At 40.8% G+C, this 25,136-nt stretch overlaps 1 protein-coding gene across 1 annotated transcript; it reads right to left on the reverse strand.

Annotated features, from left to right (window-relative positions):
- Positions 1–691: 691 nt before the first annotated feature.
- On the reverse strand, positions 692–23,394 carry MYOM3 (myomesin 3). Its single transcript, XM_010201448.2, has 36 exons — positions 23,288–23,394; positions 23,077–23,151; positions 22,307–22,466; positions 21,900–22,057; positions 20,709–20,804; positions 19,985–20,073; positions 17,961–18,005; positions 17,618–17,758; positions 17,017–17,178; positions 16,593–16,734; positions 16,305–16,504; positions 15,932–15,985; positions 15,478–15,605; positions 14,632–14,815; positions 13,593–13,767; positions 12,850–12,971; positions 12,004–12,191; positions 11,713–11,839; positions 11,064–11,242; positions 10,873–10,987; positions 10,451–10,607; positions 9,954–10,063; positions 9,447–9,491; positions 9,181–9,317; positions 7,620–7,764; positions 6,933–6,992; positions 5,948–6,015; positions 5,549–5,659; positions 4,994–5,081; positions 3,881–3,919; positions 3,294–3,399; positions 2,587–2,750; positions 1,968–2,004; positions 1,844–1,866; positions 1,698–1,753; positions 692–988 (listed from the first exon to the last, which is right to left on the reverse strand). Exons 1-36 carry the CDS (start codon positions 23,392–23,394, stop codon positions 692–694), a joined length of 4,290 nt encoding a protein of 1,429 aa, XP_010199750.2.
- Positions 23,395–25,136: the final 1,742 nt, after the last annotated feature.

Here is a 25,136-nt window from a genome sequence, read left to right on the forward strand (position 1 = left end):
GCTTTAAAGCAGTTGAGAGGCCACACTTCTATCTACAACTAAAATAATCTGACATAACTAATAAACCTAAAAGTCTCTTAAATTCTAAAGAATAAAGGTGCCCAGTAGGATGGAAAGGTCAGAGTCCACCTCTGTAAACTCTTGTGTATCTGTATTACTGAGCGAGAGTGTGTATATAGAGGCTGAATGTGTTCCTCTGTGAAGAGCCAAGCCTTGAAAATGTCACTTCCTTGTTTTTTTCCCACATGGCATAAGTTTGTAAAGGTGCATACTTCAAGGCCCTGATTCAGTACAGTCCTCAGGAGAATTCCTGACTTCCTATACACACAGAAGCCAACTGATTTCAAGATAGATGTACTGGACAGCAGTGCTGAGGTGTCACCAGTGTATAAGTTTAATAACACACAAACATTTGTCAGCTACAAGATAATAACATGGTGTGATTTAATAAAAAAACCCTCCACTGAAAGCCTGTTTTTCATGTGACTCCTCTAGTATTTCTCACACATTGTTACTAGGAAAGAATTGCTCTGTAAGGTAAAGCATACATAGGTACACACACACACACACACCCACACACACCCCCACCAAAGAGAGTTGTTCTCTAGCAACTACCAAAATAAAAATCCTACAATATTACTTAAGCCTGAATTTTAGGGCAGGGACATCCAAAGAAGTTAAGTTCCTTGAATTATCTAGGCTTTTTTGTTGTAATCCCATGTGGGACTTCCTCTTCCATTCCTATTGGTATCTCTCCATGCTTATAGACACTGATAGTAACCTGCCCAGTTTCAGAACCGTACTTATTCTTGACATAGATGCTGTATTTTCCTGTGTCTTCATTGCAGACTTTCTCTATGGTAATTGTGACAACTGTCCCCTTGACATCCATTTTGTAACGATCTTTAAAGACGATAACCTTCTCATTTTTGAACCAAGTGATCTCTGGGTAAGGATCTCCAGATACACAGCAAGTTAAGCACAGGGTCTAGTGTAAAAAAGATAGCAGAAACAGATTATAAAGATGTACATTACGAAGGAAATTCAGCTGATGAGAAATAAAGAAAAATAAAAATCAACAATCTTAGCTTTTCAAAAGGTGAGATTCCAGGACTGCCCACTCCTTTCCCTGATATCCTCCAGTAGAATCAGGATTAACCTTATTCACTAGGCCTGACTCATACTTGTGCTGCTGTCTTTTTGTAGGTTTCTTACACTGTAAAGTGACGCTTAAATAGGCACAGGGTGAATTTGCAGTATCTACAGGATTTTTCTTCTGCCTGTGCACCAGTAAAGGAGAATGTGACTTGGAAATGTAAGCAGTGAGTTGGTATGAGGGGAAAATCTGGTCCAACATTTAAAGACCTTAGTTTAATCCCATGAAACAGGAAGACAACAGAAAGGATCTGGCTGGGAAACAGATCTAGGAAGCAGTAACATCGAAACCTGCAAGAAGGAGGTTCTGTGCCACAAAGAGCACCTGTATGTGCAGAAGCACAGATGTGTTTGGAAGCACCAGCAACAACATAGGGGCTGATAGGAGTATTATGGAGGGTGTCACTTCACACCTTTGGCAATTGCAATAGCACATAAAAGTTTCTGGGAACATACAGGAAGGGAAAACAAATTGTTTACTTCCCATCAGTTATTTTGTGTCTGTGCAAGGGCCAATTACATGAACAGTTACTCAATATTACCTTGTCCTCCATGATGGTGGCAACATCTGGCAGACCTTGAACAACTCTGGCTCGACCTAAGAATGAACAAATATGACCTTTTAGTTTTACTTACCAGCCTACCACTTGGCTTTGTTTCACAGAAGGAAGGATATTAATTTACTTACACTTTTCTGCTACTGCTGCTTCCCTGAAAGTGAGAAAAAGAAAATTACAGTGGTTTCATTTATTAGACCAGAACATGACACTCAAAACAGATTTAGCCTTGAAAATATTTAGTCAGAAACTTACTTTAGCCTTCTGTGTTCAGCAAGGGCATCTTCAAAGGCTGTAAGGAATGAAAAGGTTTTGGGGGAAGTTGCCATTTATTTAACTTGACTTAGTAGACTTCACATAATGCATCAGTGTTGGAATTACTGCTATTTGTGTACAAAGATAAGTGTAACTGGCATATAAACAGTATTTCTATCTGCCTTAGTGAAATATGACTCTCTTTATATACTACTGAAATAAGTGGGATCCCTTTCCAAAGAGAAGTCCAGAGGAAAACCCAACTTTGAACAGTTTGGAAAAGTGTTTGTAAACATGAAGGCACATTCCCTTTTCCAAGATGCCACCTGTAATGCCTGTGGAATAATCAGACACATCCCAGGAGCTGCTGCTCTCCCACTCAAGCTTCCCCCAAGAGCACCTTAGGCTATGGCAATCAGGCTCCCTAAAGGCTTCAGTCCTCCCTGTGTTTCCTCTGGCTTCTGTGGGCACTTAACCCAGTTTCTTAGCATGCTGTTGTGGAACTGCCACTTCAGCTCAAATATGGGAGAGAAGAATCACTGCCCATGATCTGAAGGAATCTTGGAAAGCAGCTCAAGTATATTTCATTCCTGTGATGGTATTGTTTGACTCAGCTCACCTTTTCCAGACAAGTCAGTTGACAGTTTGCGAGAGGTGTTCCCATCAAATAACTCCAGGGTGTATTTTCCCTTATCTGTATCTGTTGGGTTCAGTATGTGAAGCCATATCTGATTCATTGTGCTCCCAGACTTCAGTCTGTCCCGGCTTTCAAGTTGTTTCTCCCTAAGTAGACAAATGACATAATTCCAAGGGTATTTAGCAGAGCTGTATAAATTAGAATGAGCTTTTTTCAGACCTGTACTGGTTAGAGCATGAGTGGAAGTCAGGCCTTCACTGTTAATTTCCTGAAGAGTTATATGCTCAGTCACATTTGAAGATCTCACGAGGCATCAAGCTGTGCTTTCAGGCAGTTCACCAAAGCTCTACAGACTCTACCAAAGACCTTGTAGTTTTTGTTTTGGAAATGAGGTCGGATTTAGATGTGGAATATTTGTAAGCGTGTAGCCTTTAAATGTGCTTCCTTATATATATGTGTAGGTGGTATCTAATAAAACACCATTTCTCTATTTTATGAAGACATTATGAGGCATGACTGCTTATTTTGGGTTTTCCAGCCATTCTTCAGGATGCAGAATAAATTGTGCTTTTCTGTCCTTATTCAGAGAGATCCACCATTGCCTACACCATAGTGTGTTTCATTTTGATGATAAGCAGTTACAAGCAACAGCGTTCCAGAAGCCTTGCAAATATCTTGTGGGGACTTACTTGTGATACCAGGTTGTTTTCATGTAGTCTGTGTAGTACTTCACATCTGTGTAGATTTTGATGCCTTCTTCTGTAGGCTGAATTTTCAGAGGTGTAGCAGAAAGAGCTAATAGTGTAATTGAAAGACTGAAATTGAGGAGGACATTCAAGAATACACAGTTTTGTACATTACACAAACAAAATCTCAAACAAGCTATTAGCATTTCTCTCTGGAGAATGTGGCTAGCTGAAAACTGGATGGTATTCTACCTGGATCTTTTAGCCAGCAACTGCTAGAAAAATGTCAGCATCTCTTCTAGAGGTCTGGGTCTGGAACACAGATCTCATACAGAAACAGTACAACTTGGCCAAATTCACATAGCCAGTGATGTGACAAGGAGCAGGCTGCTGGCACATAAAGGTCACAGAATTAATTGTGTAAGTGCAGAGGATTTTATGTCCCTGGGTTTACTTACTGACCATCATCTTTGACAGTTTGCAGGTGCTTCTAACACTAAAGGAATGGTAAATGAGTGCACTTTCATTGTGGCACCCCACCTTTCTCCCCTTCCATTATTACTGTGACAGCTGATGAGAAAATGACATACCACTGATCCTACACAGCTCCTTGAGAAGGTCTTCAAAGGCTGCAAAGACATAAAGAATAAGTGTCTGTAAATGCAGTATTTAGCAAATCACATCTGATATACCAACTTAATTGCCTTACGTTTAGGATGTGTTCTATCTAGTCGTTATTCATTGTCTTTGTCTGTTGCAAAGCTTACTGGGACTGGAATTTTTGCCACCACCTCTTTTATTTTTAGATATTGGGCGTCTCTTACTAAATTTAGATGTCTCTGTCTTCCTTAGCACTCAGTGTGTGCAACAGACTGCCTCACAGAAAGCAGATTTATGTATCAGGTTTAAATGATAGTTTCCAGATGTCAGGGTAAGATTTAATCTTGGGAAGCAGAATCCTCTGATTGATGCTGAGTAGAAGTGACTGAAACGTTACTGAGCTTTTGACTGTGGTGCTTGACAGAAGTTATAATGCAGTCATAGCTTGATGAACGGCTGTGTATGTAAATGACATTAGAATGTCAGAGCTGCATCTTTATTTTCAGTTTCCAGAGCACATTCAGAACACTGAAAAGTGAAGCAGGAATCTGCAGTAACGTGTAATTGGTTTTCCACTTGATATCTTTAATAACTATTCTGTCACTGCGGTTCAACTTAGAATATTTTTCGTGAGTGGGGGATGCAGAGTGGAAATGGAACTTTGTTCTACTGATGCTTTGGAGGGTTGTCTGAACTTCCAGGAGTGAAGAGTTCTGTGTGTATTATCAAATGAAGTACCAGATGGACAGATAGAAAGGATACTTTTATTCTGTTCATTGAGCTCTGTATTAATTACTCTTGCACTCTAAGACATTGTTTTACATTGTGCATTTTATGACTCTAATCTCACATGAAATACTTGTGATTTTTGATCAGGATATATATATATATGATCATATATCCATATGCATGCTATTGGAAATCCAGAAAGTCTTTACATTTGACTGGTAGCTCTTTATGCAGGTTTTAATCCCTACAAATGCTTGTAGGTGCTGTGGTAATTAACAACGTGGTAGAAAGTTATGAAATCAGTTTTTAAATCTCAAATGAATCCCGGGCAGGAGTGTGAATGTGTACTGTTTCCTGACAGAAGGTTGCCTTACCTCCTTTTGTGAGATCAAGTTGGGTGTAGTCCTCTCCACGATCATCTGAAACCAGGGCTTTGTACTGGCCTTCATCTGCTTTGGTTATCTAGCAAATACATATGTACGTCTGTGATATTGATAACAAACCCAACCTCCTAAACCACCCACCCCCCAGCAGGAATCTCACATATCATTGAAAGGGAGTGGCATTTGGAAAAAGGGGAAAAGCTGAGATTTTCTTCTCTCCCAGTGAATTTTTACTTACTAAAGCTCAGAATAGGCAGCCAGTCCTGATCAGTAAACCTGAAAAGCCCACACTTCTCTTTTTAGCCATTCATGGCATATTTTTAACAGTGAGTGGTTGTTAAAATTTAACACCTTATTTCTATTCCAGATCTATCTGACTATAACGGTAAATAGTTTCTTATTTTGTGCTTCTCTCAGCATTTGTTCAATTTCCTTCATTAATTGGACACTACCCAAAACACTCATGAAATATTAATAAGATCAGCCCATATTTTTTACGTTTTCATGTGATGACCAAAACCTCTTCAGCTGCTCTATGGTTTTCACCTTTTTAATATGAAGGGTTCCTATCCCAGTCTGGGGATCAAACACGCCACCTGCTCGTGCTTTCTTATTGAAGAACCACTGGAAACTGGTGTCCTTCTTCAGGTTTGTTGCCTGTTTGGAGTCAACATTTAGAAGTCAGAGTCTCAAATGCATTTATGTCTGAATACCTGGATGTCCTTCTAATATTAAACATCACTGGCATTACGGGATTGCTCCAGAATCTTAGAAACTTCCTTCTTCATTACAATTTCTGTCCGAGATACGCTATCCCTTAACTGTCATTGATCTGCAGGTAACATTTGGATGATCACTGTTCATAGGCTTCCCATAAAATTCACATCTAAAATTTAGTGCTAAACGAATTCAGACTGTGCAGTTGCATCGCATCGCTGTGCGTACCTTGCAGGTAAGCAGCACTTCACAGTTCTCGGTAACCTTCCATTTCAAGTTCTCAATGAAATGCGGACCTGTAAAAGAAAATAAACGTCTTTAGCAAGTGGAACCTGCGGAAAGGCTTCCATCTAGTGGTGGCTCCTGCAGCGCCGTCTGTAGGGAACGCTGCTCGCTACCGAGTCTTGCATGCAACAGGCACCACGATTTAGAGCATGTAATTATTACTGGCTTTGGAATGTCCTTGAGTAACGTATCTTTGTCGAGGGATCCCATCTCCAAATGTAGTTAATGATGCCGCCCAACCAGTCCTTTATGACTCTGTTTTCCATCAAGCTGGAATTGCTGGCTATTTCCCAAGTGAACTGGAATAGGAAAGTCATATACTTTCTGATTTTCTTCCTTATTTGGGGAGGGTAAATGGGGAGATGGGTTAATTTATAAACACTTTCTTCTTGTACTAAGCATCTCTGAAGACAGGAGGCCGGGCCTATGGTATTGTGTGCTACCACAATTGGTATTCATCCCTGCTAGAAGGGAATCACCTCTCCAATTGTTGTAGTTTTTCTTTGAAACTGTTTTGTAAATTTCCTTATTTGTGAACATAAGATGGGGGATAAAAGGGAAGTGGAATGCATGGTGCTTTTTAAACTTATCTAGAGAATCCTCTGTTCTGCAAGGACAGTGTGGTTGTTAATTACATGGCACATATTCAGACTGGACAGTTCTTAGAATTCAGAAATGTTCAGTGTGACACCACTGACGCAGAAGATCTACACTGAGAGCTGGGGTTAGCATGACTAAAGTATTTACATCAAAGAAATTGGTTTGATTTTTAAGAGCAGGGCAGAGCCTCTTAAAGCCTATCCTAGTGTATTAATCAGGTTAAAAAAGACACTTTAAAAAGGTGATGAAGAAAGCATTCAGAGCACTCCATGAAACACTTCTGCTGAGATATTGCCATCCTGTTGGCATAGCCTTATGCTTGTCTTACCTTGCTTTTTCTTCCATTCTCTCCGTTTTGCATCAGCCTCTGCTGCAACTTTAGCAAAACCTATGAGAAGAGCAATGGTGAAAGTCAACAAAACTCCCCACTGTTTCTCACTGTAAGACTCTAGATTGTGATCACAAAAGGTATTGTCATTGGAGCTGGGATGTTTGTTTATAAGACATCTCTAGTGCTAGAGTTACCTTTGGTGGGGAACCCTCAGTAGATTGGTGCTATCCTTCTTTCATTGTACTGGTTGCTCAGAAGCTGACATTTATGTTCATTAAAATAAAGGCATCTTTGAAGACCTGACCATTATGCATTTAGGAAACTAAATGAGAGTTTTGACCATACAAAAAGACAAGCTCTTAACCCTGAAATTAAAATGTTTAAAAAATAAGAAATGCAACAGAAGGCAGAGATGGACACTGTGGGTAACTTTACCAGACCTTTTATTTTTTTTTGTCATCAAGGTTCCTATTTATAAGACCAAAAGCTTCGATTTCTGTTGAAGAGAAATTCAGATGATTTCTTACATGATTCCTGGACTTCAAATGTGTGCTAAAATAAATATGTGTTCTCCCCATTCCCAGTGTGCCGTTATAACTGTCAGAAATACTTTGAGGCTGTAAGTGCCTAGAAGACTTTCCACTGTGCGTAGCAGTCTATATTTGATCCTGAATTTCCACTTACTGTCATCCACAAGAGCTAGGGTGAATTGATTTTTAGCTTTTCCATCTTGCAGCTGGGCTGTGTACATCCCTTTATCATCATCACAGAAATTCTGGATTATCAGTTCTACGAGACCTTTTTCTTTGACAAAGTTTATTTTATGTGTCTGTAAAACAAAATGAATATGATAAACTATATAGTTTTCCCACAGCAGAACTACTCCAATGTCATATCCTTGCAAAGCATCTTTGACAACATTTAAACATCACAATCCTTTTATATATGTATCCTTACATACTTCCCTCATTGTACAGGAGTAGTGAAGCCAGTGCACTCTGATCCTCTGTATTCTAGGACTCATCAATTATTTGTTCATACATGTAGATCTGCTTATAGCAGAACTTTGCTCTGGGATAAAGTTTCTGTTAAAACCATGTTAACACAGTATGTTCTTTCTTGTTGGAAGCCTACCAGAATCTGTGTGAGTTTTAGTATAATGGAAGTGTTGCACTTAATTACGCATCTGTGACATGTAATTGTATATTTGAGCAATGATGAGTTGTATTGCCACCTCCTGACATCCTGCAAGCACTACTAAACCTTTTGTACAAACACCCCGAAACTTACCAGATACTTAAACATAAATACTATCACTCTGCCTTACAGCCTTGTTCGCTCTAAGCAAATATCATTTCAAAGAGCTTGGACAAAGACTTTGTGCATAACCATGTCACTTCTTGAGTGTAGAAAAGACAGGTCTTAAAATAGACAAAGCTTTCAATAAATTTGCTACATGTTGCTTTAAAAAACTCAGCATCATAGTAACAGATCTGAAATTCTTTGGCAGTGTCCTATCCCTGTGTTATATCTGTTCTTTTTGTTATCTTGGCATTGCTTCACTGCAATTAACTGACAGGCAAATGATTTATACTGTTCTTCATTCTCAACTGTTCTCCCCTCTGGTCCTGTCATTCCAAATACTTTTAAAATGTTATAATACTTACTTGATATGGGAAGACAAGAAAGAGGCTAGAACATTTTAAACTGTGTTAGAAGGCTGGAGTGCTCTGTAACTCAAGAGGCAGCGTTATTTCCAGTGCCTGACACTGGGAAACAAATCGCTTTCATCTGCTCTTAGAATTCAGGAGATTTATCTGTACTCAGTTCCAAGAGGTTGAGTGGAAATCTTGCAGCTTTGCTTGGTAAAGGGGAAGAAAAATATCCTGTCTCATTGTGAAAGATGGTGTTTGTTTACCATCCACTGAAATGGGTCAATTTTGTTCATGCAAGACAAAGTGCTCTGTCCTGCACAGGTGCATTTGTAGTATCAGATGGAATGCACATGGCTGAGGTTTGTGGCCAGAAAATTTCCTTGTAAAGGGGAAGTCTGTGCTGTGGTAAGATTGTCAGAGGCAGTCTCTCAGGGGACAGGGCAGAACAGGAAAGCTGGGTAAGGAGGGGATGTTCTCTGAGTGCTACCACTGAACATTTTGGCAGCTGTAGCACTGAGGAATATCACAATGTATTTGCCTAACACAGTCAGAGCTGCAGCCTTACAACTTAAAACCAAAACAAAACATACTGGAGTACTTCTGAGCTCCTTGTCATTGAAGATTAAATGCAGCTCTGCATTTGGTGACAACTTTTCAACCTCCAACCACAACCGCACTTCTCCTTTCTCTAGAACATCGATGTTCCATCCAGATATCAGCTTGATCACTGGAAAACAGAGAACCATGGTGGGGAATCCGTAGGCAAACCAAAGAATTTGGCTCAGCCAGGGTTGTGCCAGGATTCCCCTTTCAGAGTCTGTAGATATGGTAGTGGCTTCTTGCTGGTTCAACTTACGTGGGTTCCTGATTTCATGGCTACGTTTCAATAACTTGTCCAGATCTGAAATGCAAAGAGTAACAAGACAGATCAGGCCAGAAGAAATGTGTCATAGCAATTTAATTTCATTTATGTCAAAAGGAAGGTAAGAAGTACAAACAATTGAATAGAGGAGCAGAGTAGAAAAGGTTGTGAAGATAATTCTTAGTGATGTCTGAATAAAATATTGGCTATATCAATTCAAGAAACACATTAAAGAAGTTTTAAATGACTGTGATAGTGTGGCTGTGAGTGAAGTTGGGACTGTAATGGAAAAATGACCTTTCAGGAAATCTTTTCTTAGGGGACTGTAAAAGTAACTACCCTTGAGCCTTCAAGGAATAGGAAACATCCTTCAATGAAGCCACTATCATTAAGTGACGTCAGTCACTTACAATTTCTCTACAAGAAACTTTCCTCAGAATATTTACTATTAGAAAATTATGCCACATTACATTTTTGATCCTGTAGATTATTAGTTTTTACCTTCTTTTGTTAAAGTGCAGCTGGCAGAGATATCATCGTCTACATCCGTGACCTCTACTGAATATATACCCAGATCCTTTTCTGATGGCTCTTTCAGTATAAGCTTAGATCTTAGAAATAAAAACAATAGTAAAAATGACATCTTTCTCAGAAATGGTGCTTTGTGTAATAGAATGCAACACGTTTGATGCACCCAGAACATCAAATATAGTACTCATTGTCATTTATATATGACACTGAGGAGCAAGGAGAAAACATTAGCAATATGATGGCTGATGCTTCCCTTTTATGACTGAGAGATTGCACTGAATGCCCCATTTCATGGGCACCAGAGCTGAGAATCAGGGACAGATATTTGCAATTTAATAGTGTATATGTATTTTATCTCACTGTTGGAAGGAAAGGGAAACATTTGGCTTCATGTTTGTCTCAGTGTTTAATGTGTTCTTTACATGACTGTCCACAATTAGTTCTCTCAGTGTACCTCGTATACTCACTTATTGCCTTTCTCTTCAGTCTGAACTCGGTCAGCATCTGGTGGTCCTTCATAGTCCTTTGACCAGATAAATTCAGAGGAGTCGTTCTTTTCAGGGGCTTCAAAAGCCATATAAATGAAACCCTCTTCATCGACCCCAAGTTCGATTTCATTTGTGCCTTTATGAGCCAAAAGACCAGAAAACATTCCTTATCAAAACAGATCATGGCTTAGCTCATGGACATCTAACTCAGGGGAAAAAAAGACAAAATGTGCAGCTAAAGTAAATTAATGTGGGCAGTTTGGTTTGCTAATCTTTCTTTTGACTGAGGTTCTTTCTTGCTATGAAACACACATGTAGCTGACTTTCCAAACTGCAGTTTTTAGCTGGAATCATTGTAGCATTTACAGACTTGTACATTCTCATCACTTTTAATTTCATACCAGGTTTGGTCTTAGCCACCACAGGATCGGAGGGGAGTGAAGGGGGTCCAATTCCAGCCTTGTTCAGTGCTCTTACTCGGAAAATGTAACATTTTCCTGTCTCTAGATCTGAAACCTGTAGGAAACAATGTCAGGAATTAGCATAAGAGGAAATGAGAAGCAGTACTCAGATACTAAGTGCATATACAGACCTTCATGTGAGTGGTGGCTATGGACTGTTTGTTTATTTGTTTCCATTCTTGTGACCCTTCCTCACACATGTCGACATAATACCCTGTAACTGGTCCTGCTCCTGTGTACAGTGGTGCTTGCCACTGTAGCATCAGGGATGAGTCTCTCACTTCAGTGCACTTCACGTCATAAGGAGGGCCTGTTCAAAGAGGGGTAGGCTGTTAAATAGTAACATTAAAAAATGCAGCCTGGAGAAGTTTGAGATCAAGAAACAGAGTTTTAAGCCAACAAGTGAATAGTGGGTCTATAGGAGACGTTTTCTGTGCTAATTAACCATAGAGATAGGTTATAGATAAAAGCTTACAACAGCTGGTTTAATGTTACTCGCTTTGGTGTCATATACAAGGACATGAAGATATTAGATCCAGATTCTCATTCCTTGGAAACAATACTGTCACAAATACCTGGGTCTGTATGTGTGTAATTCAGAGATAATACCCTGTGTCTGAATTGGAACTTCCCCAGAAGTGTTTGTGTGCTTTGCTGCTCTGGGAGCCATCCTTATACAGATCTACAGATTTCAGATGTCTCTTGGATTCACAGAAGAGTGAGGAGCCAGCTAGTACACTGATAATATTTCTCTGACTGTTGTTTTCACATGAGAGATACCTGGTTCTGGCATTGTCCATTCCTCACATTTGAACAAGTCACTGGGTTCAGATACTTCCCCAACACCAGCCATGTTCATTGCACAGGCACGGAATTCGTACAGGTGACCTTCCTCAAGGTTGCCGACCTTTGGGTTCAGAAGCACAAATGGTTATTAGTACAGCTCAGCATGGTTGTAGTCTTGTGTGAGAGTTCTAGTCTGGAGGAAGTAAAGGAAAACCAGCTCAACCCTTGTTACAGCTGTTTCCCACTATGCTTGAAGAAGGACAGTATTGTATATGAAATAAATACCGTGTAGACTCGTTGGGGAATTGGGTGAATATTGACTTCATGCCAGTCTTCTTCTGATGTATCATGCTGGTCTAGGAAATAACCTAGAATCTTTGTTCCTCCCTTGTGCTTTGGGGGTTTCCAGCCAATGGTCATGTCAGCCTTCCCACAGTGTAGAAGAACAAACCCGTGTGGTGCTGATGGACAAGCTGTTCAGCAAAGGGAGAGAGAAAACAGGGTATTGTTCAGTGCAGGTCTGGGATCTGGGGATCAAGAAAAGAAATGTAGGTATGGGATGAACTGGGCTCAGGAAATCTCTGTGCTTGTACCATATGTGATTCTGTTTGTTTTAAGGCACCCCAAGACCACTTTTTCAGTGTAAAAGTGTTGGAAAATGACCAGGTTCTTATTTGGAGCTCACAGCAAAAGTCATAACTGTGTTTCAGGGTGTTTCTTGTGTGTTGCTTTATGGTGTGTCTGATAGGAAAGATGGAAGCAGTGGATCAGTAAGGTGAAGATGGAGGGTTAGATACTGGCTAATGTGGTTGGTAGGGTTTTGTAATTGCCCTAGAGAAATTCACAACACTGATTTCAAGATACCAGCATAATTGAGTGCTTAAAATGGTCACTTGTACTAGTGCCAAGTGAAAACTGAAAATGGAACACACTGCTAAGTCAAATGCTAGTTAACTCTGTCCACCCTTGACAAGTATAATGGATGGCAAAAGCTGCAGAGTACGAGAAAGTCAGTTCCCTGTTGCTTTGCTTTGCTTATCTGCTCAACATGTAATAATAGTTATGCACAATAGATACGTTTTGGAGGAATTTGATTTGTGTGTGTGTATGTGTGTATATGTCACTACTTACCAATAGCTGGCCTTACAACAATAGGATCTGTCTCTGGTGAGCTTTCACTTAGTCCTGCCTCACTCACAGTTTTCACACAAAAGACATATTCTTTTCCAGGCTGCAGCCCAGGAACAGTAAATCTAGGAGAGAAAATTAATATGTTTGTGTTTGACTGTTCAAAGTACAGGTAAACAAGCTTTTGAACAGACAGCAATGTGTTCTAATAAAGCATTGTTACATAGAAAATGTTATTTGCTGTCACAAGTTAAAGGACACTGGGTCACATAAAATGTCTACTGATAAATCAGACAGTGTAGATCAGATAGAGAGGTATCCCACTGCTGGCTGGCATTGGTGATTGAATAAATAGGGCTTTTTGGTGGACTTTTTCTGCTTCACATGTGACCCCCACGGTGAGAAAGGTATTCTAAAGCCTATGTGTGAGTGGCACCAATTTACTCTACTGGAAAGCAAGCAAAAAATGGAATGTGGTTCTACTGGTGCCACAAGGTGTATCTACCTTCTGTAGATCCAGGGTCGATGCAGATGTACACAGACTTTGCTGTCAGTCTGGCTTTGGATGTAAAAGTGAGACTTTGAGCAGTACTTAATTCTAAAAGGGGACGTGGTGTTTGTGTGCGTGCCAGCGTATGTGGGTGCGGTGAAGGAAGTTCTTTTTATAGCTGAAATATGACACCAGCCACAAACAGAAGAATCCAAGTTGACACCCTGTCTTGATGGAGTGTAATAGCTGAACTCACTCATTACATGTCACAGGCTTGTTATTGACCGTTTGCCATTCTTCTGTCCCAGTCTCCCGACAGTATATGTAGTAGCCAAGAGGCTCCAGACCATCCTTCAACTTATCCCACTGCAAAACGACAGATGTCTTGGTGTCTCTGAAAGCTAAAACCTGAGATGGTGGAGGCAGAGTAGCTAAAAAAAAAGAAAAAAGAACACAGAGAAATTAGGGGGTTTAAACATTTAGATATAATTTAAAAAATATGAGTTGGGCTGTTTGATTGAGTCACCGTCCCACAGCACCACTTCAAACCAGAGCTCAACACCATGGACGTGTCCTGGTCTACAGCTTACAGTTTTGGGTTTGCCAGATCTCATATTCTTCTCCTGTACAGCCCATTGATTTCTTTACTTACACCTAGTTAACCTTCTCTGAAGAGGAGAAACAAGACTCATATAGTAACTGTCATTAACTCCACTATGAAATGGAACCTGCTTCACTTTTGAGAAGAAAGGGCAGTATGAGTGAACACTAGGGCAGCTTTCATATGGGAGAATATAAAAAGATAGTGAGTGCTCATCTATGCATAAAGGAAACATGGACATGAATGAGCCTTTGCATCTGTTCCTGTTGTCAGCTCAGTCTGGGAAGGAAACAAATCAGATCAGCACTGCGAAGGCTGCCATCCTGTGTGAAGCCCCCAGAAACAGCCTGCTCCAGCAGTCGGATCATTCCTTCCAAGGCTGGTCTGTGTAACCTCTCACTTGCCCAGTGCTGGAAGCATGCTTGGATTAAACACAGGTTTCAACTGTTTCCCATTTTATTAAATGTGATTCCCCCATCATTGCTTGGTTAGATTTACACTGCGCTGACCAACTGCAAAGTAATTAAACAAGGATTTAAGGCTTTAAGAGATTTCCTGATATCAAAGCAACTGCTGTGTAATCATATACCATGAAGTTTAAAGGAAAGGGAGGGCAGGGAAACCCACACATTACTTGCATAGTACATCTCCTTTTCCATATCATTAGTGTAGAGCTTATTAATGAAATAATTACCCAGTTTTGCTCCAGCTGTTACAGGCTCACTGGGCAGGGATGGCTCACTGATTCCGTACTTGTTAACAGATCGCACACGGAAGCGGTATGATTTTCCTTTAATGAGATCAAAGAGTGCAAATCTTGGGGAATTAGCTGGTGCATCCAGATTAACCATTTGCCAGGAGTTGCTGCCTACAATGGACTGCAATGAAAAAGGTGATGATTTACAACCCTGTTGCAACTCAAGCTTAAAACCCTCCTGAGCAACAAACAGCAAAGCTGATCGTTACAGGAAGGTGGGGCTGGCTTTTGGTTTTTGGGGTTTTTGTTTGTTTTTCTTTTAAAATGAAAAAAACCACAACCCCAAACAAAATCCATAAATTACACCTTGTTGATGTAACTGAACTTTTCTACCTTGGCAACAGAGGGCCCCTTTGCAGCAGACATACTACAGCAGGTGGCAAATTAGTATCTTTGAAGGGAGACTGGTAGAAGATACTAATTAACCAGCAAAATGATTCGTGGGGAACAGGATAGTGAAGTATTGTGCAGTTCTGCACAGTTTTTCACACTTAAGGGTCCATGGGGCAGGAACAAGCTTTCTGTTAAAACTCTGCTACTGTTCTGTGGTGTAAAACTTCCTTGTTTATTCTTTGTTAATCATTACTACTTGAGTTTGTCTCAAGAGTCAGGATCATAGCTCAAGTAAACTGTAGAGCTCGAGAGAGGCTGAGCAAGCTGGTTCTGAGGCTGTCATTCTCCAGTTATTGATACAGTGAATAGCCTTGCTTGTGCTATAGACCATCTGATAAATAAATGATTCTTTTTCTACAGTTTTCCTCCTATGTGATACTATTTTCTTACCTTTTCCACATAATAATTCAGTGGCTCTCTGCCTCTTGGATCCGGTTCATCCCACACCAGAGACACATAGTCTTCTCTGACTTCACTTGCATGAACATTGGTGGGTGGCAAAGGAATTTTAATATGTCCTATGAGGAGTCAGAATAGACTATGCTTTAGTTATAATGTGTCAGGAAAAGAACATTATTCTACAATGGATTGTTTTCTCACTATAAAGTAAGATTCTTCAATATAAAGGAGGAAACTTAAACCTTTGGGGAAGTAGACGCAAACCAAGACTATGATAAAAGGCTGTGCCGTTCAGGATAGTTTCTGATCCTCGTGCAGCTTACACAATGTTTCACCATGTGTTTTCCTAAGTGTATTTTCTCCAGAGTCATGTTATTAGAGATCTCACTGTCGTGGAACAGTCATTCCTCTCTGAGTTAATGGATCGGTATGAATTTGAATTTACCTTCCAGGTCATCCTTGAAAATTTCTATCGTCCTGCCTTCGTCGTATGGAATAACTGTAACATCAAACAAGACAGTGTTATCCACCTAAAGCAGATGCTTGGGGTTTATCAAGAGAGACAGAGCCCAGGACTGTGTGATTTTGTCATATGCATAACTGTATCCATTTCATAACATACAAATGAAAAGTAGTAACTGGTACTTTGATCTTTTTCTGTTCAGAACAGTGCCTAGATGGGTTCAGCAAAGGCATTGCGTGGCACTATGTTGCAATGATGTTTGTGAGCATGGGGAGAACCTGGAGAACCTGCCTTCAGTTATATCTGCAGCCTCACACCGTACTTAGAAACAAATTTTCCTGTTTTTCTCACAAACCTGTCGTTCTCCTGTCCCTGCTGGGGTCATACGTTGTAACTGGCTCACTGGCTTTTGAAGGATGACTGGTACCCTCTTTATTGACAGCCTTTACTCGGAACTGGTATGTCTGTCCTTCAGCAAGGCCCAAGACAGGGTATCTGCAGGTTTTCACAGGCTTGTCGTTGCATGGGACCCAATCCTCTGATCCAGCAATACACCTGAAATGAAACACAGCCCATGGAGCTCTTTCATGGCTTTTTTCATGATCATTAGGCTGTTTTGCTTGAAGGTGGTGAACATGCAGACCTTTCAATATAGTATCCCAGGATTGGACTTCCTCCATTGTCACTGGGTGCTACCCAAGAAAGAATCAAGCAGTCTTTATTCACATCATGGCATTTCACGTTGAGTGGGGATCCAGGTGCACCAGCTGTTTCTGCTGCAGCATCTAGACAAACACCAAGTGATAATGGTCAGGTTTTTTTCTAGTCTGTACCAAAATTTGCATTCAGTGGTGTAATTTTGAGTGTCTAAGGGTCTGTATCCCAGTAATACAAGCCACATTTTCCAGTACTGAAATCACTACTGAAAATAAGAGTTGGACATTTTATAATTGTGTTCATGCACTAAATGGGGAGATTGTTTCTCATGTATGAGGTGGTGAATTTCTTTATGCCAAGTAATTAGGAGTGGAGCTTTTGATCTAAGTAGGATAGAATCCTGCTTATACCTCTCACAAACACGTAAGTGGTCTGCTCCTTATATCCATCCAGTGAGGGGACACGGATAGTGTAGAATCCCTCATCTTCTTTGTGAGCACATGACACCGTCAGAGAAGCTTCTCGCTCTCGGGACTTGAGTTCCCGGCATTCAGAATTCTGCAGCAACTCACCTGTGAAGCATGAGAAGGGGGAAAGGAGCTCCACCTGAACTGCTTGAGTCAGGAGTGGCGTATTTCCAGATGCAAAAAACCCCATGGAGCAAGATGGGGGATCTGTAAGCTGCTCCTGATGTTATTGTTGTGCTCCGAGTTGTAGTCATGGACTCTGATCCTACTTTGTTGCTATGCTTTCGTTGCATAGAACTAAGGATCTTAAATTAGTCTTGCAAGCAGAAGTGTCATTACCTTCAGAACGTTTTGGTGCTATCAGCCTTTTACAAATGAGGACAACATACAAATTAGATAATAGTATCTGTAGCTTGAGAAGAACTGAGCTCAAGAATCCCGAGTTCTAGTACTCTACCATGATCTCTGCCAGATCACAGCTATGAATTCAAATGCGTATATTCACATAGGTATTTGTATATAAACTTAGCTGTTGCATACAAACCATCTCTGAACCAGCTAATATCTTGTTGGTGTTCAAGTAAATCAGAAGAGAAGTAACAGGAGAGGGTGAAAGGCTCCTTTTCTCTTGAAAATAAAGGTTTCAGTGGAAAAGCAAAATCTGCCTCTCTGGCCATGAGGGATCCTATGAAATAAGAGTAGAAGTCAGCTTGCTACAGAGACCTTCCAAGAGCCTTCATCCTTGCAGTATTTTCATTATCATATCTTTAGAGTGGTACCCGAGCTTGGCACTGTTCACATGCAGTCAGGCTAACAGGAAATGCAAGAGCTCAGAAAAGAAGGTTGAGTAGCTTCATGGTAGAAAAATAAAACAGTCATTTACTCACTTCTGTATATTTCTGAATCAAATCCTGACTCCTTTCCATAATATTCTGTAAGACAAGAAGAAAATACACTTAGCAAGCTTGGCGGTAGCAGAGCTCATTCATAAGCAGAATGTGAGGGCTGAGTTAAGAGCTGAAAAGTCAAGAAGTACAAGGCACAAGAGGTTAAGTGCAGCTTTGTCCCATGAGACCCTCAGTAATGTCTTTAGGGAAAATTAACTTCTGCTGCAGGAACCATGGATCTCAGAGACCCTCCCTTGGCATCAAGGGCATTCCAGACAGCATGAGGCCAGGAGAAGAGATGCCAACAGCCTGCCTGGGGGATGAGGAATGTTTCCAGTGGAGGCAGGATTAAGGCCTTGGTGTAGTCTCTATTTTCAGAATGTTAAATGCAAATAGCAAAAGGAAGAATCATGTTACTGGGATGACATTAGCCAGTGTCAAGGGAGAAGGAACAGTGTGGGCCTCTCACCAGCAATCAACAAGGAACAATGTTTGCAAGCTGTTTGAAATGCTCATCAGACCTCATGAAGGACAGTTAAACAGGCACTTAGAGGTGAAGAGAGCAGTCACATCCCAGGTTTTTGCTAGCAGACCACAGCCCTTACTCTGTCATCATGCCTGCTCTGATCCTAAAGATTCTGATGGGAGCTGGGAGGAGTATGTGATTATTGCCATGGGTTTTTGTTTCAGGCAGCTGCTTCTGCTCAATGGCAAAGGCCCAGTTCCTGAGTTTTGGACATACTGTAAGAACCTTTATAGAAGAGAAGCATTGCAAACCTGGCAACTTTTTCTGTATTTCTGCATTAGGGTAAGGGGAATTTAGGAATCTGGGAAGGTTTGCAAAGGAAGGTTTTCTGGACTACTATACGTGTCCTTTTAGAAAGGGTAAACGTGTGCTGCATGTTTCCATATATACTGAATTTTGATACTCTTTAATTAGGGGATCTGAAAGATATCATAAAACACTCCTGTTACAATTCTGGAGTCACATTTTTCTGTGCACATATGTATCTCCAAATGGTATTCAGATATGATCAACATGGCATGCGAAGAACAAGTATGTTAACAATATAACCCATGGCAGAGCCAAGGATATATTAAAACACTAACCACAAATATATCATATCTAAACCAAAGAAGACTCCTTCTGTCTGAAAAAAAAAAGTTCAACCTGGCTTTGGAATTCCATCATTTGAAGAAACCCATCTCTTTATGACCAGGAAGGTGTCCAAAGCAAACCCTTCCTGTTCATCTGCTACCATTTGAATTACTCCCTGGACTGTGTCAGACCCACTGAAGCACTTAGTTGTCTACAGTTCTGTAGGTCTATTCAGGTCAGACTTTTTATGACAAAATTGTTATTTTTATGTACATACATATATATATGAAATGTGAACAGCTGAACTATGATCCTGTGAGACTGCACTGCATATTTCACAGAGCTTGATAGAATTTCCCTTTTTAAGTACAGTTACTTTCCTCACCATATGTCTGGATTTGGCTGCATCAGTTATTTTAAGAGCAGCACAGATAAAATCTTGTATTTTGAGAGAGAGTGATGGTATTCTATGCAGTATTGCACAGAGACATTCCTTTGAAAGTCAAGTTGTTGTTAACCAATTTCTTCCTTATCTTTAGAAACACAGCAGATTCTTTGTAAGCCTGATGTGAACTGTATGGCTGTTTCATATCAGTCCAGAAGAAGTAAGTAGCTGAATTTAGTGCAATTTTAGCACAGTGGAAGGACAGCTGTGTCTGTATGGAATCTGAAAGATTTTGCCTGAGAAAGAGAAGCTGTTGTATCATCCATATCCATATTAGTTAGTGGTAGCTAAGGATTATTTTAGCCAGTTGTGCTTTCTCCTCACTAATAACTGAAAAAGTTCTCCTTTTCTATTAACAGAATACTCCTTTCTGTTTTTCTAGAGTGCTTGTGTGTTCCTGATACAATGCAGAGCACTGAAAACGTTTTGAAGAATGTAAAGAATTTGGAAATTAAACCCAAAGGAACATTTTCTACTTACTCCTGACAAGCACTGTAGCAAATGAGTAAGCCTCGCCGTGTTGGTTCTTAACTTCAACGCTGTATTCAGCTGAGTCTTCCACGGAGCATCTGGAGGAAAGAAAAGATTCCCTTCATTTTAGCTTTTCAGTTAGTGTTCATACTCCACAGGAGAAATCCAAAGGGGTTCCCCTTTAATCTTAGAAGTTAGAAGTAGGCATTTGCTTTTTGTCAGTAGGCATTTGCTTTTTGTCTTTTCCTTTCAATTGCAGGGATTTCTTATACTTTGTGGTACATATTTTTTTGGTATTGATCTCCAGAAGAGAAACATTTCAAGTCAAGAACAAGCAAAAGAGCTGTGAAACACTTGGTTCCACTGGAGATACGTGTGGATCTCTATCACATGGATGATTCACAGAGTTGAGCTAATGTCAGTCTGATTACATTGATCCATCCTAAATCACGTTGGTATGGCTGTGAAGTGCTCTTCATGTGCATGGCCATACCCTGACTGGGAAGATCTTGGCCATGCCTATAAAAAGGAGCAAAAAAATAAGTCTCTGAACTGCTGTTGAGATTTGCTTCCTAATGGCAAAGGTTTGGCTCAGACACAAGACACTGAAGTCACGCAGAGTCAGAGTCCAGAAGAATTACCTGTTTTTTTAGCATACACAAACTGGGAGTTTCAGGAGAGAAAGTCTTATTCAACTGAAAAAATCCAACTCAGAGAAGAGCATGAACATTACCTGCTGATCTGCAGGGTCAGCATCCCAAACTTGTTTTTGATCTTGTACTTTCCTGCTGGGGCCAGGCGAGGATCAATACGGACTCCGTTTTTGTACCTGGTTGAACACAGGGAAGTGCTGCTGAGGAAAGGACACAGAGGTGGACTGGTAACAATAATGTCTTATTTTAAAATTAACCACGTCAGACACAACAGAGGCCCAATAGAAGAGTGGACACAATTCTCTCTTTTACGGGTCTCCCACATCAATCCAAAGTAGCCTTGCAGCTAACCTAGATCTCTTCCCATAGTCCTGCATGTTCTCCTTCCTCAGGACTGCTTGCAGACTGTCTGCAGGCAGCTTAGCATTGGCCTGTTGCTTCCTCCTCACTTTGCAGGTCATGTGAGGGAGTTTGAGCAGTTGTCTGGTGCTTCTTCATATTCACTGGGGATCTGTGGGAGGTTCATTTTCTCTTTGCACTTTGAATAATTCAAAGAGATTGTTCTGGAAGGACACAGGGCATGAGGAATTCCGACAGTAGGGGAGTTAGCTGCCTACGATGTCATTAGTAATCCAAATGTTTGCATAATTCAAACCTTTCATGGGAGGAACAGTCACTGTAACAAACTGATCAAAGTAGACTTTGCAAGTGTTTTTTTGAGGTGATCTTTTATTTATTTCTGTCCTTCTGTTCTTAACAGTAAATGCCAGATCAGGACCCAGAACATAACACTTCCATTCCTGTGGTTGGGCAAATACACTCAGATGAGTAAATGAAAGAGTTGGTTTGTATTTTAGAAACTGTAGAAACGATAGCAGTTTAATGCAAAAGCTTGCACAGCATCCAAGGCAGCCAAGCCTTGATGGAGTGTGTGTGTGTGCAGTGGTTTAGTGCAGGCAGGACATTCTGGTTTCCAAGACTTAAATCCCAACTTTGCCTGCAGGATGGAGGGAAGCACCAAGGGAAGCAGGGAAATGAATGTCAGTCCTATCCCAGAAGGAGCCCCATAGGACTGTCCACTGCTTCTGACTGAGTGGCTTTACTGGTCCTAACAGTGGAAGTGGAGAATCGAAAGTGTTTTCTGTGATTTCTGAAGCCCTCCCTTCCTTCTTTCTAGCAGGACACAGATGTTACTGCTCTGTTTGTTTCCTGAAACACACACAGACCGTTAGCCACATGGGCAGCGTGAGGCAATGCCGTTGCTGACATACCAAGTAACCTGTGGCAGTGGGGAAGCCAGGACTGTACATGCCAGTGTCACTTCCATCCTCTCCCAGACTGCGTGGACTCGGAGGGGGATCCAGAACATGGGTGGTCTCCCTGAACGCAGCTCAATGTATTCCTTCTCTGAGCATGCCTTTTCTACAGCCTATGACAAGGACAGACTAAATAAAGGCAACAGACAGGGATTGTGTTCTAATCACACAAACTCTTTTACAAAAGGGTCACGTAGGATAATGCTTCAGTGGTAGAGTATAAGGCCTTGTCCTTATTTCTAATGGCTTTGAGGTTGTCCTAACTCCTGATGAGGTTTAGTATCCTCTGCAGAATGCTAGTTCATCTTGGCAATTTTAATCCTGTTGGCATTTCTGCTACCAACAGAGATACCTGATCTGACCTTTCTCCGAAGGGCCTTCCGGTCAGCTCTCACTCGCAGCAGTCTGCAGTTCCGAATAACCTCCTTTTCCAGCCTTTCCATGTCATTCCCAAACCGAATTCTCTTTTGCCCCCTCTGCTCTAGCTCTAGGATGGCAGCTTCTCTTCTTAGCTTGTAATCTCTGGAGCACAGGATGATAAAAACCAGCAGAACTTGGGTTTTTGTTTTGGTCTTTTTTTGGTTTTGTTTTATAGCACATATTTTTGGTTCAATCAGAGTGTTAAGGATGGAAGCAGCAGCTTGCATACAGAATGGGTATGAATGTCAGACAGTGCCTCATAGGAAGCAGCAGTACTACCTGCGAGATAGTACTTTAATGGCACAAGAAGGGCACCCAGTGTTTGACCACTTTTAATCTTAGGCAGGGAATTGGGAGAAGGATTAAAAGGAGGAGGGACATTGCTAACTACTTAGGTTGTTCAGCCATCACAGAAGGGTAGACAGCAAGATCAATGACAAGATTTTCTAGGAAAGAGAGTGAATTCTGCCTCTTACCATTAATTTATTAGTCTGACTGTATTTTCCATTGATTCCTATGAAATCTGGTTTCTCTTAAGCCCTTGTGAGCAGGGCAATATTTCTCATTATCACAGGTGCTGAGGCACTATAATTTCCTGATTGAGCCTGAACTTTCTGCTTCCAACAAAATGAACTGGAAACTATCACCCCTGTATACAAAGGTGATGTTGCATGCAGTGGTTGTATTTGAGTTATAATGATTTCTGACTTACTGTGGTATTTCAGAGGTCAAGGCAAGGGCAGCTGCTACTGATAACTCTGACAGGCTGAAAGTCTCTTCTTCCTCACTTCCAGAGGCCAACACATGTAAAATAATCCAGACAAGTTTCAGTGATTTCATAAATCTGTGAAAGCTCATTGCCATATTGAGAAAGTCCTGCCTGGACTTGATTTACTTGGCCAGTCTCTACCTCGGTATCTTACCTGGTTTTGAACTTTTTCTTTCTAGTTGTGGAAGTCATTTGCAAGCTGTGCTGCCTCTCCTCCTTTTGCTCCTCCTCTCTGTAGTGGAAGAAGTTTTGGGTTCCCATGGTGAGAAGTCAAAGCCAAACTTTCTTGCTGGAACAGAATAAAACATAAAGTGGCTTTCAAACAACACCTTAACAGAATTTCCTTAAGTTATCAAGTCCTCACTTTCTTTGACATTCAAAGCCTACGAATGAAGGTTCATGTAATACTGCTTTCTGGCATTCAGACTAAGAAAGGGGTTTGTTTTGTGACGCTTCTCTGAAAAGCAGAGTCAGGAGAAGAAATCAATCAGTTTTTAAAGGCATCTGGAGCTGTAACAGAAAGTAAACAGGCAGCTTTCCTGGGTAGATTCATTTTCGTAGGACTGATCTTATGCTCTAAATCTCATGGCTATTCTTCCAGGGAGTTGTATTAGATCAGACCCTCAATATAGCATGCAGATGATGAGGAACATCAGGAGAAGAGAAATTCAGATATGGAAAATTAGTGACAAAGTAAGGTATGGAACATCAGACAGGGAGGAAAAGTTTACAAAAGAAGTAGTTTTTCAGCCTGGAGACTGTATTGCAGAGGTAGCTACAATGCCAAATAGTCTGTGACCTGCTACCAAGACTGTGATTTCACCATGTTCTGACCCTGTTTGGATCTGCCAGTGATGGTGCTATCTGGATGTACAGCAATGCTGCTGAACCAAACACTGGCTCCTGTGCAGGAGTCACTTGGTGTCTGTGGTAGTTACAGGTGCGTTTTCTGGACCTAACAAGTTCCAGTTACCATTGCTGACACGGAGCACTCCTTCAGCCTGTATTCCCACCTGAGTATTTGGGCTGCCAACAAGAACAGTTATAGGTCAATGCTTGAAGAAGATAATGCTTTATCTGGCCCTTTGAGTGCATCCTGAGAGATCAGTTGTTTCTTCTTAAGTCTCAGAAAAACATTGAGAAATCACAGAGAAAATATCCTTCAAAACATTAGCCTTGCTCAGTAAACAGAGAGCAGAGAAGCCTTCCCAGAGATCCCTCTCCTACAGGTGAAACACGGGGAGCAAGCATCAGTGCTTTTGGCTCCCATCCATCTGATACATTAACTGCTAAAGAGCTGGGCTACTGCTGCAGCCTCTTCTCTGGGAGTGAGCACTGTGCTGCTTTGAGGCACTGACTAGTGAGTGGGCATTAAACCGTTTTAAAACCGTATCCCTCCTTAACTCATTCTGTCCTGCAGTTGACTCAGAAACATATAGCCAGATCCTTAAACTCATCAGATTTTCATGTTCAAAGAGCTTAGATTACTTTATAAAAACAGCTTTGGAAACGTAATTGTAACTTGTAAACCTTTCCCCAGCTCATGTTCCATTATTGGAATTTTCCCTTGGCAAACTTTGCACCTGGGTTTTAGTTACTGCTTGTTAATCCTGAAATGATAAAAAATACAATCTCCTCAGCTTTTACTAGTAGTACAATTTTCTGTAAATGTAACATTCTGAAAGCCCAGAGCCTGGGAAGGCATGGCTGTGTGTCCCCAGATGCAAATGAAAGTACGTCATTGTCAGCATCGTATTTATTCATTAGAACATTAACTTTGGAAGAAACAAATAAATGTTGGCAAGTGCAAGAAAGAGAAGATAAAACAGGCTTTTATGTAAAAAAAAATCTGTGTAATTTCATAGAATACCGTTCAGGACTGTTTCAGCTGCAGATGGCTCCTGGGCATCAGTTTCTTTGTTTCCATGTTCACGATTACTCACTGATCCAGCCTCATTTTTATTATATAACGTTTGTAATTTTCCCTGGATAATTTCCAGTGC

Source organism: Colius striatus, chromosome 24 (assembly GCF_028858725.1).
Source record: "Colius striatus isolate bColStr4 chromosome 24, bColStr4.1.hap1, whole genome shotgun sequence".
Lineage (NCBI taxonomy): Eukaryota > Metazoa > Chordata > Aves > Coliiformes > Coliidae > Colius > Colius striatus.

Bases quoted from the DNA above. Each gene is read 5' to 3' on its own strand.
- MYOM3 (XM_010201448.2), bottom strand. From the start codon at position 23,394: ATGGGAACCCAAAACTTCTTCCACTACAGAGAGGAGGAGCAAAAGGAG. The intron at 23,152-23,287 runs GTAAGATACCGA...GGCCTCTGGAAG, and splicing joins AAGAAAAAGTTCAAAACCAG to TGAGGAAGAAGAGACTTTCA. The intron at 20,805-21,899 runs GTATGTCAGCAA...GTGTTCAACCAG, and splicing joins CCACTGCCACAGGTTACTTG to GTACAAAAACGGAGTCCGTA.